Here is a 16,108-nt window from a genome sequence, read left to right as displayed (position 1 = left end):
ATCTTTACTTTATCTCTTAATACTATTTTTTTAATTTCTGCTTTATCTTTTAGATTTCTTTTTTTTTTTTTTTTTTTTTTTTTTTTAAGATTTATTTCCTTATTTTAGAGAGAGTGCACCCAGGGGATAGAGGGCAGGGGGTAAAAGAGAACCTCAAGCAGACTCACTACCAAGCACAGAGCCGCATGTGGACTCAATCCCATTACCCCAAGATTAACACCTAAGCCAAAATCAAGAGTTAGTAGCTTAACCAAGTCACCCAGGCACCCCTCTTCTACATTTCTAATATGGTTTGTGTCTTTAAAAAAAGAAAATTGCTCGATTTTGTTATAGATTATTTTACTTGGCTTCTCAAGGAATCAATTTAGGTTTGTTGATTTCTACTGTTTCTGTGATTCATATTTTTCTTATCTTTATTACTGTCTTGTTTTTTGGGTTTATTATTCTCTTGCGTTATTTCCTGTACTGAAACCTTAGTTAATTGATTTTTTAACTTTTCTTCCTTAAAAGATAGTTTAAGCTCTATAAATCTTCCTTGACATATAAACTTAGCTGCATAACAAATGTATTATTTTTCATTTTTACTGAGATTTAATACTAAATATTTTCTGACTTTCATAATGAGAGCATTTTATTTTTGTAATTAATTTTTTCCAATTTTTTTTTTTATTGTGGTAAAATATACATCCCATGAATACATTCCATCCAATCCCTTTTAAGTACACAGTTCAGGGGTATTAAGCAGATTCCTAATGTTGTGCTACCGATACCTCCAACCATCTCCAGAACTCTCATCTTGTAAAACTGAAACTCTAAACTGAGTAAACAATGTGCTCCCCATTTGTAATTAGTTTTTAATGTTATTATTGAAAATAATACTAAGAAAATGTGATATGCTAAACAAACAAGCCCATATGTAGGTGAGAGCTGATTTTATCAATCAATATCCAGAGAAAAAAGTTTTACCAAAATGACTCCATCAAACTTGAACTGGCACCACTAAGGTTGGAGGAAGGAAACCACTTCTCCACAACAGCTGCATTCCAGGGATCAGTGCGGCCAAGCTCCTGTTGGGCCCACTCTGGAACAAGAGGAGCTATAGGGACAAGGGCAGAGATGGGAGAGGAAGGACAGAAAAAGAGGCATTAGGACCAAAGTGGAGAATTTAAGTGCTCCTCCCTCGCACTGGTGGCATTCTTACAAAGGACACACAAAGCCACATCAATAACAACCTTCTTTCATCCGTACTACCAACTCCAATCAGCTTATGTTGTCTATGAAAAATGCTACTCCAATAATCCACAATTGCAGGTTTGTTCACATTTCTCAAACAGAACAGACATGCACCCTTCTCAGAGTCTTGGTGCTTAGGGTTGCCTCTATCAGCAATGTTCTCTCCATACCACTTCCTCAAGCCTTTGCTCAAATACTACTTTATCAACAAGATTGTTTAAAATTGCAACCCTCCCACCCGACACTTCCTATTCCTTTTTTCCTGCTTTATTATGATGGCACTTATCTCTTTCAAACATACTATGCAATTTCCTTATTTATTGTCCTATTTCCCCTGACTAAATGGTACACTATATAAAAACAGAGACTCTGGTCAATATTGTTCTCTGATAGTCCCATCATTTAGAACAGTGCCTGCCATAGCAGTCCCTCAATAAATCTGCTGAATAAATGAAGTAAGTATTAAATTGGTTATACTTATATATACCTAGCATAAATAAGGTTTGCATCATATTAGTGACAATTCAACAAATTGGAAGGTAGACAGAATTATAATAATTTTATATGCAGTCTTCATTAAATGTATTAAAACAGGTTTCATCTTATACCGTTGATTTCAAACTAGTTTCACAGAGCTTTTAGACTCCTCAGAAGCACTTCAAAATTTCTATAAACGATGATGATTTAAATTGCCTAAAGTATTACTGTAGGTTGCTCTTATCTGTTTTATAATAGATATTGGGGTTTTACTAAGAGCACAGTGAAAAAAAATTCTGATGGTGGAAAAAACTATAAACCACTGTCCTGGAGTATCTTAGTTATTGGTTCAAAAGCTTACCGCAGGTAGCTGGATCTTCAAGTGAATTGTGAATCTGATGTAATACAATATCCATAACATCAAAAAAAGGGGAAGCTGTATCCTGGGAGCTCTCTGCCACAACTGTCTGGAAAAAATGTCTTTGAAATTCAGCTTCCTCAGTGCGGAACACAGTGAGAATTGTAGCATTGGTAGAGAGGGGGGAAATAACTCCTGTGATGGGGGGCCAGCCTTCACCAGGGTCCACACTGGCAACCTACATCAGAAGTTCTAATTAGTTGAGAAGATTACTGACCTATGGCTAAGAAGTATGCAGCTTAGTAAAAAAAAAAAAAGATAGTATCCCCCAATGATTACTATTATAAAAGAGAAAACTGTGGAAAAGACAGGCTGGATAGGTATTAGTGCTAGAATTGAATTTAGTGACCATATAATGCTAATCTCTCAATTTACAAATAAGAAAAATCTAAGGATACCAGGAATATTTACTAAGCACTTATTATGTGTTTATTATAACTGAGTCCTCACAACCACTCTGAGGTAAAAATGATTATTATACCCATTTTACAGAGGAGGAATTAAGGCTGAGGAATCAATAACCTCTTTCAGGTCACTCAGTAAGACACAGAAGCCAGGTGCATATGAATTCAAAACCCATGCTCTTAACCGTGAGGCAATACTACCACTTAAGGGATTTACTCAGATCACAAGGTTGGGCAGCAGAGCTGAGACCAACCCAAACGGCCTGACTCCTGCCCCAAGTGCTCTTCCCATCAGAACACACAACTCTTAGAACATCAGTTCAGAGACTATACAGTTCTTCTCTAAATGTCTCACAATGGGATCCAGAAGATAGAAGCCTTCTGAGGTTACAAAGGCAAAAGACAAAGTAAGAAATTTGCTGGTCATTTAAAAATAATCATCACTAAATAAATAAATAAATAAATAAATAAATAAATAAATAAATAATCATCACCTTTCAATCAAATCTGAGTATGTATGTATTTTTCAGAAGACATTTCTAAATTTGTATAACTAGTAAACACTATTAAATCTAATTTTACAGTGTAGGGCTTTTTAAAACTGATATTATATAAAAATTTATAATAGAACACTTACAAAATAACAAGAAATCAGGCATTATTTCACCACCCTAAACTAATACTTGCATTCCATTCAGTCCACTACCTTCTCCCCCCCTGCTAATATAATTTAACTTCATTGGAATCAAGGTACAGGCAATTTTATAAGCTGTTTCTTCGCTAATGAGCATTGTCACGATGCTACAAGCATCACTGAAACTACGTTTTGTAGAACAATCCTTGGCATCTCATAAACACACTAATTTCACCTCATCAGTGTGCTTCTAGACCAGAAGAATTTAGCATGCGCCAGAAACCTACCAAGTGTACCTCTTCGGCAGTCAGTCTGCTTATCAGCTGCTGAAATAACATCTTTTGAGTTGATTTATTCTCCTCTGGACTTTGCAGCATCCAGCTATCAGTGCCCAAACTGCTACTTGCTGGGAGAGACCACTGGCTTGCTGTGCCTTTTAGAAAAATTCTGACTGGTTTCTGAAAATGTCTCTGATGCATGGCCAAGGGCTCTAGAGTAACTGTCCATGTTTCTTGAATCTCTTTCCCTATTAGAAATAAAGAATATTAAAATTTTAATGTAATAGTTACTAAAAACAGATTTAATAGTAAGAAAAAAAATGAGATTGTCAGTTGTGGTACTAGTATTGTCATTTCACACTTCAACCCTCATTCTACTGCCAACAGGCTAGTATAGCAAGTGCATTTCATTCTACAGGAAGAGCTATAAATGAACGGACAGTGAGGGTACAACTAAATGCCAGCACTTCTCAATAATTATGCCTTAGAAATAAATATTTAAGCAATGCTCATTACTTATTAAAAAAAGACATTATTGCTTCTTGAATTCATAAATACAATATATCACATCTTATGAGAATGTTAAATTCTAAAGATTATGACAAAACTGCTTACACAAACTACTCTTGAGATTTCCTTAAACTGCACATAATATATAACATAGTTTTATGTATACAACTCTATATGGTAGGACTCCTGTGTGAATACGGGATTCAGAAAGAAGATTCACTATACAGTAGATCATACAGTAAAACAAATTTATGAAGTCTAACATGGTAATGAGCACCATTTTTACAAACTGTTTACTAATTTATTGTTTCTTCTCTTCATCAATCATTGCTTCTCTGTGGTCTTCAATTTATCAGTCTCGTCTATGAGGCAGGAAATCTTGCCACCCCTTTGCTTAGGCACCTGAACAATATTACCTTCTTTGCAATAGCTGGGAAATTCTTTAAAAATCACTTGCTAGTTCTTTTTATAGGTGGGCTGGTAGTTATCCTGTGCCTGTGTTTAACACTTTCCTGTGGTACCTGATCCCACACAGACATCTTGATTATAAGCATTCACTGAGTGCCTAGACTGTGGGAAACTCTAAAGAAGTGAAAAGCATGGACTTGCCTTGAAGAAATCAACATGCCTGAGACCATAAAGCCTCCCTCCCAAAAGAGTATCTGGTTACCTTCAAGAGGGAGAAATAACGTTCCTTCAGTCCGTGGAAATGAGGCTTCGTATGCAGGAGAATTATAGAGCAAACAGTTTAAAGTGGCATCAGGTGGCAGAATTGAAATCCATGAAGAGAGGGGAGATTCAGTTGACAGGTTTTTTTCACCACCGAGCAGTATTTTCCCAGCTTTTGCACAATCCTGGCTGAAAGTTTCGGAGGGTAAGATAGTGCCTCCTACAAGGTGGAGCAGTTCACACATTGTCCAGTACCCAACGTGGTCCGGGGATTCCCACAACTAAAATAAAAATGACAACGAACCTCAGGTGGTTATAAACGGGGCATCCGGGTGAGATTCAGCTCTATAAGCCCGTGGAAACGAGCCTTGGAAATCCCTTTCACTGAAGATGGCACCGAAGGCGAAGAAGGAAGCCCCTGCACCTCCCAAAACCGAAGCCAAAGCAAAGGCTTTGAAAGCTAAGAAAGCAGTGCTGAAAGGCGGCACATTAAAAAAAAAAGATTTGTAAGGCACCTACATTCCTACGACCCAAGACCCTGCGTCCCCAAAGGCAGCCCAAATATCCTCGAAAGAGCGCCCCCAGGAGAAACAAGCTTTCCAACGCCATCAAGTTCCCCCTGACTGAGTCAGCCATAAAGAAAATAGAAGACGACAACACACTTGTGTTCATGTGGATGTCAAGGCCAATAAGCGCCAGATCAAACAGGCTGTGAGGAAGCTCTATGACATTGATGTGGCCAAGGTCAACACCTTGATCAGGCCTGATGAAGAGAAGAAAGCGTATGTTCGACTGGCTCCTGACTATGATGCTTTATGTTGCCAACAAAATTGGGATCATCTAAACTGAGTCCAGCTGGCTATAAATCTAAATTTTTTCACCATAAAAATAAATAATAAAAAATAATAATAAGCAAACGGGGCATCCACAAATAAAGCTTGGGGAGAGCAGGAGAGAGTAAAGTTGATATCTACATTAAAGGATCAAATGAAATAATTACTGTATTTAAGCCAAACACAAAATAATGGCTAGTATCCTGCTACTGTACAGTCTGCTCTCACTACTGCCTTCGTCATCTGTTGCCTGGATTCTTACTGTACAGCCACTGAAGTCTGTGTCCTGCTTCTAATCTGTCCTCCATGTTGTTCTAAGTATTCTTCCAAATCACAAATTTGATCATGTTACTTCTCCAAATACTTTCAAGGGCTTCCCACTGCCTCCATGATAAAGTAACTCTTGGGCATAGCCCAGCCCTAAACAACCTTTCCAAAGACATTATCTTTCCCTCACCCATCACTACCTTCCAGGCACACTGAACCATTTACTGTTTCCAGAACACACCTAACTTATTTTCCACACTTTGGTTCATTCGTTCTGTTTCCCGTGCTTTCCCCCTCTTCTCCAACTTGGGTAATCTAGCTCAAATCCTGCTTTCTCTGTAAAAGCCAGTCTTTATTTCCTCACTGCAAAGTGTTCAATTTTCTTTTAACAAACTTTTATATACCATGGATTAGCAAGACCCAGTCCTGTCTTCTAAAATCTTAAAGTTGGGGATGGAATGAGTAAAACAGCAATAATATGAAATATTTAACAGCACAATATAACATGACAATATTCAAGTAATATGGGAACATGATGGAAGTGCATCTACTCCAAAATACAGCTATTATGCTGGTTTACCTACTCTACAGGAGTTAACAACTGTAAACCATAAGTTGCTATGGAATGTAAGGTCTTCCAGGTCATCTCCAAACTTTTCCTTTATTCAAGTTTAAAAAGGGGCATAAGAGTGCTAAAGATCACAGCAAGACAAGGACAAACTGATCCAAGAACCATTTTGGATAGTGCTTTTAAAACAGGGGTCATGACCCTTTGATGGATCAATTGGCTAAGGATCAACAGCAAAAAACAAAAACAAAAACAAAACAAACAAAAAAACAGAATAGAAAGTATAAGAGCCCAAAAGAAAATATCTCATAGTGTAGATAAACAATATATTGTAAAACTTTTGTTTCAGCTATGCATGCCAGTTTAGAAATTAATCAATTAATATGTGCTGTTAACCATTCATATGTCCTTGCCTGTGTTCATTGCTATGGGGGACAACAGTAAGCTGGCTCATCTACCAGAGATCCTGATTAGGAAGGATTTTCTGCCGAAGAGAAACAAAAAATTTGTTGAAGTTGTTAGAAATTCTGGCTAGAGGACATCCAGGGAAAAAAAATTTTTTTTTTTTTTTTTTTTTTTTGCTTATCAGCTGAAAGGTAAAGTTTTAATAAGAGTTGAAAAGATATCAACTTTTGATGAGAAGTAATATATGCACAGGATTAAAAAATCAGTATATAGAATACGGTTACATTTTTCACTTCTATGCATATTGCAGATTAAGTGAGAGGAAAATCTTAGTGATAGTTTAAAATTTGGAGACTTATAAATGTCCACAACACTATAAATTCAGGGGCACCTGGCTGGCTCAGTCAGTAGAGCATCTGATTCTTGATACCAGGGTTAAGTTCAAGCCCCACGTTGGGCGCAGAGACTACTTAAAAAAAAAAAAATCTTTAAAAAAAAAAAAAAAAAAGACTATAAACTCCAAGAGAGCAGGAACTACACGTGTCTGGTTCACTAATGGTACATCCAGCACATCTAGCAAATATGTAATAAATGGGTGAATAAATGAGAGGCATAAAGTCAAAAGCGTGCCAGTGATCTCCCATGCTCCCTTTTATCCTGCAAGAGTCCTGTGCTTGGATCCCTCCTCCCCTAGTCTGAGTCCACGTTCTATTTCCTCCAGTTGTTTCCCAGACTGTGAGCTCCACAAGACAGGACATGGATTTTTCTCTACTCCTTATAGCAAGAGGTCTCCAAGGACAGAAACTAAAGCTCCCTTTTGTCTCTAGTGTGGCTGGGCAGAGGCTTTCCAAATAGGAAAAGATGAATCTTAACCAGAAAAAAAAAATCCCAGAAAAGTTTGATAGGCATTTTCTTAGGGGAAACAACATAGTAGATGTGAGAAGGAAAGCCTCAGAGAAGACCCATTCCCTCAGATGGTAGAATGTGAGAACTGAAAGAGATCTTTAAAAAGATTCGGTCAATCTATTTATTGCAATGCTATTCCAAAAAGAGAAAAAGGAGAAAAATCTCCAAGCCCCATCTGCTAAGATTTATTTCTAGCCAGTTTCTGATATAATTCCAGAATAAAGTTTTTGGTGTGACTTGGTGTCAGTTATCCCAAATCAAGCAGTTAGGTCTTGTGTACTATGTCCAAAACTTGATTTGTTGCCTTAACAAATTTTAAGTTCTAGAATTCCATTTTCTCAAATGTTTACAATCACCTTGAAGACCTTTATTCTTTTTCTTTGACAAGCCACTGCTGCCTTATTTTGGATTTACGATGTCTTTTTTGAGCTTTGTGTGTGAAAGCATGTTGGAAATTTTAACATTGTATTATCATTCTTTAAGTACCTGCTCATTTTCCATTTGTAATCTTGCAATTTAACCCACTCCTAGTTTAATGACATGTGTTTCCAATAAGTAGAAACACATGCCCACTTATTTGACCTGGTTAAGCCACTGCCCAGCAATTAGAAGAAACTGCACACTTTTACTGTCTAGAAAAGGACATGTGCTTTCTGAAACAAACTAAGCTTATTTCCAGTTCAAATTTTTATACCTGCTCTTTGCCTGGAATGTTCTTTCCCAACCTTCCTGTTCCTCCTCTGTCACCTCCTCTGCTCATAGAGCACTCCCGACCCTTTATACAACAGTCCTCCACCCTTCTACCTTTTCCTGCTCACCTGTTTATTCTTATCTGTTTAATGTATCTTCCTCACTAGAAGGTAAACCACCTCAGCTGACCACCACACCCCTCCACAGCTCTAACAGTATAGTGGGCACTGGATGTAATGGCTTCTCAATGATTTTTTTTTCTAAGATTTTATTTATTTATACTTGAGAGATACAGAGAGAGGCAGAGACATAGGCAGAGGGAGAAGCAGGCTCCCTGCAAGTAGCCCCATTTGGCACTCGAGCCCAGGACCCCAGGATCACCACCTGAGCTGAAGGCAGACACTCAACCACTGAGCCACCCAGGCGTCCCTCTCAATGACTATTTGTTCACTAAATGAAGATGACAGAAGGAAAATGCTAAGGGTAAAAGTACATATTTATCTCTGTGTACTTAACGGAAGCAGAGGTCCTACTGGCTCAATAAAGATCCAAATGAGCCATTTACCATTGTAAGTACCCAAATTCGTTCCACTTACAATGTTCAGTGACATGCATCTGCAGGGAATACAAAGGTGTGTGTGCGTACCTGCCTTTGAGGTATTTTTAGACTAAATGAAAGGCGATTTGCACAATTGGAACCTATAACCCGGAAAGGGTAGGTGCCACAAAAGTGCATGGAAATTCAGTTGAGGCTGAGTAGTTGCCATGGGGCAAGGCGTTAGAGAGGAGTTTAAACAGGCATAGCAGAGTGAGCGCTGGCATTCAGGGTGACTGGTAAGACAGAACAAGCAGTCAAGATTTGTTGAACGACTAGAGGATGCTTCAATAATATGCTGGAGGGGGAATCCCTGGGTGGCTCAGCGGTTTAGCACCTGCCTTCAGCCCAGGGCGTGATCCTGGAGTCCCGGGATCGAATCCTCCTTCGGGCTCCCTGCATGGAGCCTGCTTTTTTCTCTCTTTCTCTCTCTCTCATGAATACAATCTTAAAATAATAATAATAATAATAATAATAATAATAATAATAATATGCTGGAGGATTAATAATAATAATAATAATAATAATATGCTGGAGGATTCGTAGGAAAAGTAGAACCGGGGAAGGCAGACAGGACCCAAATTATGAAGGACCTTAAATGCTGACCTTAGGATGTACCAAGGATCTACTTACCTATCGTCCCAGTTCGTAATCACAGGACTCTCCTTCTGAAGGAGACACATGCTGGTCGTGCTAGTCTCGTTCTGGGTCTCCCCGCCTCTGCGGAGACACCGCCAGGTCCCGGTCAGCCAGCAGGACACCGCGCGCCAAGTCAGAGCTCACCGCGAACTTACCTTAGGCCACTCGGTGGTATCCAGCCAGTACAAGGTGATTTTTCGGGCGACCATGACTTCCTGGACTCTCTTGGGCAGCAGCTTCTCCATCACCTGCCTCGGGGGAGGCGGCAGGCGCTGGGCCTGGGCCTCGCAGCCGGACACGAACTGCAGCAGCTCCCTCTGCGAATGCGGACAGGGAGCCAGCAGGAAGACCGCGTTCACGAAGCCCCCGAGCGCAGCCTCGGCCTCCCTGGCCTCGCCCTCCACGTCCAGCAGTCTCCTCCCGCTGCTGCGAAGGATCGGCTTCGTGGGCGACGTGATCTCGGGCCGGTCCCACTGGTAGTCCAGCAGCGTCTCCATCAGGGCGCCGTGCGTGTGGCTGGCCCTGGGCGCGGGGCCCGGCAGGTGGGCGCCGTGGGCGCCGGCCCCGAGCCTGGCGTCCAGCTCCTCCTCGAAGTCCTCCCAGGAGCGGGCCCCCAGTTCACGGAAGTCAGACACGCGGGACTGCCGGCCCCGCGCCCCCTGAGAGTCGAAGAACTTGAAGGCCCAGCGGACCCTGGCCAGGCCGAACCGGCAACTCAGGTAGGTGAGGAGGCGCAGGGCTGCCCGCCGGACTGAGCTCCGGCCGGCGGCACCGCCCGCGGTGTCCAGCAGCAGCATCACGTTGTGACAGCAGGCCATGGCGCCCGCGCCGCAGCCCCGGAGCTCCAGCCGCGGGCCTCGCTTCAGAGAACCAGCGCCATTCACCGCTTCCCTCAGGAGCTGCGGTGGAAAAGCTCCCGCGCTCTCCGAGTGCTCCTGCCATTGGCGGAGCCCTCCCCCAAAATCAGCTCCTATTGGTCGCTTGCCTTACGTACCTTACGTGAGTAACTTCCATCCTGGGCGCTGATTGGAAGGGAGACGGAGAAGCCCTCTGCCTAATTGGCGGAGGGCGTGGCCGTGAGCGGGGCCCCGTGTTCCGGGAGAAACTTCACATTCATTGGCTGAGGCCTTCGTTTTAAAATTTAAAGAGGTTGTGCTTCGGGGGCGTGTCCTTAAGTTTCCCTTTTGGGCTGGAGGCCGGCGTTTGGGCGATTGTGCGCAGGCGCGGGTGCGGGCTGCTGGGAGGAGTTTACTAAGTTTGCAAACTTGGTAGTGGGAGGGAATTGGATGGAGAAGGTCTGATTCAGACTGGGATGAAGCCACCCCAGGCTTTCTATGGAGTAGAATCTGATGATAAAGACTTCCGTTTTCTGTGATTTAAGAAAAAAGTCTTAACAAGTTCATTTCCTTTGTCCCAATGATTTCAAGGAGTTTCTCTGAAGAAGATAATTAGATACAAATGAAAGACGTATGTTTATCAGAGTCAGCTAACTTGAGAAAAATTGGAAAACAGCTCAAATGGGAACTGGCAATGGTTAATGCATGGTACACCCTAAAGGGAAGGAACATCCTGTAGCTTTTTATATGTAATAGTAGATTAAAAAAAAAAAAAAAAAGGACTACCAAACTGCATGCAGTGAGAACCCTGGATTTTCTATGTGAATATTTTTATTATTTTTTAAAGATTTTATTAATTTATTCATAAGAGGCACAGAGAGAGGCAGAGACACGAACAGAGGGAGAAGCAGACTTCTCGAAGGGAGCCCCCATGGGGGACTGGATCCCAAGACCCCAGGATCATGCCCTGAGCAGAAGGCAGATGTTCAACCGCTGAACCACCTAGGCATCCCTATGTGTATATTTTTAAACTGTTAAGATAAAACTGTACAGAAAGTTGTCTGTCATGGTTTCTGGGTGATGACATTATGCTGATTTACTTTTTAAAATTATATTACTCTTTCCTAAATTGTCTATAATTTTGTATTTCCTTGTTACTTTTATAGTAGCGGGGAATATACTTAATGAATCAAAAGTATTTCCTGGGACGCCTGGGTGGCTCAGAGGTTGAGCATCTGCCTTCGGCTCAGGGCGTGATCCTACGGTGCCGGGATCCAGTCCCACTTCGGGCTCCCTGCATGGAGCCTGCTTCTCCTTCTGCCTGTGTGTCTCTCTACCTGCCTCTCTCTGTGTGTCTCTCATGAATAAATAAATAAAATCTTAAAAAAAAAAAAAAAAAAGTATTTCCTGTTGCAAATAGAAGAAGCCAGGCTTCCAAGAAGGTAAAGGGAATATTCATGGTAGAGGCTGAGACCAAGGGGGGGGTTGTTTACGGTACACTATAGGGAGAGCTTGGAAAGGGAGGGGGGTGGAATCAGCTCAGGGGATATACAGAGCTGTCAGAGGTTAAAATCCAGATGATAAGGATGACATTGGGAGGCTTGGTAAAAAGGGCTACGGGTTCAGTGCAGGACTCCACCTGACTGCAGGGTCTGCAGTGAAACTTCTCTTTCATTCTTGATGTCAGTAATCTGTGTTCTCTTTTTTTAATATCAATTTTATTAGAGGTTTATCAGTTTTATTGATCTTTTCAAAGAATGAGCTCATTTCATTGATTCTCTTTTCTGTTTTTCCATTTCATTAATTTCTGTTCTTTATTTTTCTCTTCCTTCCTTTTGCTTTAGGTTTATTTTGCTCTTCTTTTTCTAGATTCCTTAAATGAGAATGTAACTTTTGACAGTTTTCCTCTTTCCTAAGGTATGTAGTGCCATAAATTCTCTTCTCAGCACAGCTGTGTCCCACAAATTTGGACACCTTTTTTTTTTCACTAATATCCATGTATTTTTAAATTTCTCTTGAGAATTCCTCTTTGACCCATGGATTAATGAGAATGTGTTGTTTAGTTTCCAGTTGTTTGCTGATTTCCTGTCATCTTTCTATTTTTGATTTCTAGTTTGATTCCATTGACTTGGTAGGCACATTCTGTATGGTTTCAATTCTTTTAAATTTATTGAGGTTTGATTTATGTCTCAGGATATGGCCTATCTTCATATATGCTCCATGAGCATTTGAAAACAATGTATATTCTGCCATTGTTGAGTGTTCTATAAATACTGATTAGATTCTGCTGGTTAGTGGTATTTTTGAGTTCTTCTGTATCTGTGCTTTCTGTCTAGTTTTCTATCAGCTGAGAGAGAGAGAGATGTTGAAGCCTTCAACTGTAATTGTGAATATGTCCATTTCTCCTTTCAGTTCTATCATTATTTTACTTTATATATTTTGCATCTCAGTTGTTTGGTGCATACACATTTAAAATTTCTATGTCTTCTTAGTGTATTGACTCTTCTATCACTGTTATATCCCTGTCTGTAACTGGGGATTTTCTTTGCTTTGAAATACTTTGTCTGCTATTAATATAGGTCTCTTGCTTGCTTTTGTTTTTAGATTTTATTTATTTATTTGAAAGAAAGAGAGCACAAGTCAGAGGGAGAGGCCGAGCGAGAGGGATAAACTGTCTCCCCACTGAGCAGGACGCCCAATGTGGGGCCCAATCCCAGGGTCCTGGCATCACAACCCAAGCTGAAGGCAGATGCTTAACTGACTGAGTCACCCAGGTGCCCTCTTGCCTTCTTTGGTTAGTGTTTGCATAGTATATCTGGTTTCATTCTTTTTCTGTCAACCTGTCCATATCATTATGTTTGAAGTGAGTTTCTTTATGTGACATCTAATTGAGTCATTTTTAAATATCTGTTCTGCCTGTCTCTATCTTTTAATGGATGTATTTAGACTGTGTAATGTATTATTGATTATTAGGGCGTAAGTCTGACATCTTATTTTTTTGTTTTTGTTTGTTGTTCTGGTTTTCTGTTTTTCCCCCTGCTTACCTCAGGGTTAACTGAGCTTTTTTTTTTTTTTTTTTTTTTTTAATTCAATTCAATTGTGATTGATCAATTTTGTTTGTTAGTGTATTTCTTTGTCCAGATTTTCTAGTGTTTTGTCTGAGTGTTACAATATGTACATATAACTTACCATGGTCTGGTGAAGTATAGTTGTAGTGAAGTATGGAAATATTACCTCCTTTTGAGTCCTTCTCTCTCCCTCCCTCACTTAAAATTGTCTTTATTCCCTCTATAAATATTGGTAACCATATTAGTTATAATTTTTGCCTTAACCATCAAACTTAACTTATAAAACGTATGAAGGGAAGGAAGTTTTATTGTATTTACCCATACTTTTAGAATTTCTTTTTTTTTTAATTTTTATTTATTTATGATAGTCACACAGAGAGAGAGAGAGGCAGAGACACAGGCAGAGGGAGAAGCAGGTTCCATGCACCGGGAGCCCGATGTGGGACTCGATCCCGGGTCTCCAGGATCGTGCCCTGGGCCAAAGGCAGGCACTAAACCGCTGCGCCACCCAGGGATCCATTACCCATACTTTTACTCTTTCCATTGTTCATTCTTTCCTCCTGATGTTCTCAGATTCCTTCTTTTACCATTTTTGTTGTTGTTGTTGTTTTATAACTTCCATTAGCCATTATTTTAGGGCAAGTCAGCTTGCAGTAAATTCCTTAATTTTCTTTCATCTGAGAATGTCTTTATTTTCCCTTTATTCCTTTTTTTAAAAAAGATTTATTTAAAAAAAGATTTATTTATTTATTCATGAGAGACACAGAGAGAGAGAGGCAGAGACACAGGCAGAGGGAGAAGCAGGTTCCTTGCAGGGAGCCTGATGTAAGACTCTATCTCAGATCCCAGGATCATGCCCGGAGCCGAAGGTAGACACTCAACAGCTGAGCCACCCAGGTGTCCCTTTTCTCTTTATTCCTGAAGGACTTTCGCTGGCTATAGAATTCTGGGGTGACAGTTCTCCCCCCCACCCCATCACTTGAAAAATGCAGTACTGCTTCCCCACTGGCACTCTGTGGCCTCCTCTGACCCTGCAGGTGGGGGAGCTGCCTTATCATGAGTGGTGGTGCCAGTCCTGTTTCTCTCCTGTGCCTCCTCTGACATCACCCTAGCAAGGGCAGGGAGAGCCTCTTGTTCCCAACAGATGGATTTGGGAGTTCATGTTCCCTAAGGGACCTCCCCGGATATGCAGGAGTTGAGCCTCATTACCATCAGGTGGGGATAAAAGTCCCAGCTCCCCACTACACGTTGGGTATCACCCTGGTGGGGAAGGGGCTGCCTTATTATGCCTAGCAAAGGGGCAAGTGTAGGTTCCCATTCAGTCTTTGCTGATGGGGCTAGGATATAATTTTGTTTGTTTGGGATTTTTGGAGTTTGACTGGACTAGATCCATTATTGTCTAAGTTTTCTGTCTTGGGCGCCTGGGTGGCCCAGTGGTTGAGCATCTGCCTTCGGCTCAGGTAGTAATCCTGGGGTCCTGGGATTGCGTCCCCCATCGGGCTCCCTGTAGGGAGCCTGCTTCTCCTCTGCCTATGTCTCTGTCTCTTTCTCTGTGTCTCTCATGGATAAATAAATAAAATCTTATAAAAAAAAAAGTTTTCTGTCTTGCTTGTGCCCCTTTCCTGGTCCTTTGACTGGAGAGAGCAGACTTTTCTTGAGGTTTTTGGGATCTACATCCATTGATGTATTAAGTCGCCAGCTTCTCCAGTATCCAGTCAGATCTAAAAGGGCAAAAGCAAACCCAAGGAACTCACCGCCATGTTAATCTTTGAGTCTTCAGGTTGCTAGCAAATCCTCCTCTTCTCTCAACCTTAAAGAGCCTTCATGTATCTGTTTATAGAGAATGTCCAGGGGTTGTTAGCTTTACTTAGTTGGAAGAATAGGAATAAATATGTCTACCCCGTTTTGTCTAGCATGAAAAATCAGGTGTCTTTTTTATTATAACATCACATTGTACTGCATTCCAGCTATCTCTTTAAGAGTTTGCTTCACTTTCTAAAGTGTGAGTTCTTAGAGGCAAGAACTGTGCTTTATTTCTCTTGGTATCCCTAGTACCTAGCAGAGCAGCAATAAAGAAGTTTTGTAATTGGAGTATGTTATCAAGCATTTCCCAGCGTCAGGCATTAGGAATTTGTGCACATACGTCTATAGTACCACCAGAGGGCAGTAGCAGCAACCCTTCACTAGGGGTTCCCCAGCTCCCATGCCCCCATTCCAGAAAGAAAGCTTTGCTTATCCTTCCTTTGGGTGAGAAAGGCAGAAATCTGGGAACTTACTGTAATTGGGCCTTTCAGGGAGAAGAAGGGACCTTGGGGGTGGCTGTCAAGGCCGCACCTGGAGCCCATGGGTCCCATTCTTTCAGGGAACCATGTGTTCTATGTTCTCATAAAGGGAGGGGAAGTCACATATTTCCAGCAGGTAGAGAGACAGTCATGATTCTGGGCTCTTCTCACAGTAATCCTGCAAAGCATGCATTATTTCCTGCCTTTTACAGGTGAGGAAGCTGAGGCTCAGAAGGTCTCTCACAGCTAGTAAGAGGGAACACTGAAACGTTTATGCTCTTTCCCCGCCGGAGATCCAAGGACAGCCTCCTTCCCTGAAGATAGAGTGGACCAGGGAAGGGAGTCATTGGCAATGGAGGGCCAGGCCAGCCCTACATCCAACAAGCCTCTCAGCCC

General features: G+C 41.2%; 1 protein-coding gene across 3 annotated transcripts in view; it reads right to left on the bottom strand.

Moving 5' to 3' along the window:
* Positions 1–10,437, bottom strand: part of TICRR (TOPBP1 interacting checkpoint and replication regulator) — a 52,287-nt gene extending 41,850 nt beyond the window's left edge. For all 3 annotated transcript variants that reach the window (XM_077872054.1, XM_077872064.1, XM_077872075.1), the window contains exons 1-5: positions 9,682–10,437; positions 4,625–4,904; positions 3,454–3,692; positions 2,072–2,306; positions 967–1,096 (exon numbers count right to left, since the gene is read on the bottom strand). In XM_077872054.1, the coding sequence (XP_077728180.1) occupies positions 967–1,096; positions 2,072–2,306; positions 3,454–3,692; positions 4,625–4,904; positions 9,682–10,344 (1,547 nt within the window). In that variant the 5' untranslated portion in view covers positions 10,345–10,437. The remainder of the gene's footprint in view (positions 1–966; positions 1,097–2,071; positions 2,307–3,453; positions 3,693–4,624; positions 4,905–9,681) is intronic.
* Positions 10,438–16,108: the final 5,671 nt, after the last annotated feature.

Source organism: Canis aureus, chromosome 2 (genome assembly GCF_053574225.1).
Source record: "Canis aureus isolate CA01 chromosome 2, VMU_Caureus_v.1.0, whole genome shotgun sequence".
Classification (NCBI taxonomy): Eukaryota; Metazoa; Chordata; class Mammalia; order Carnivora; family Canidae; genus Canis; species Canis aureus.
This window is presented reverse-complemented; position numbering and strand designations above follow the sequence as displayed.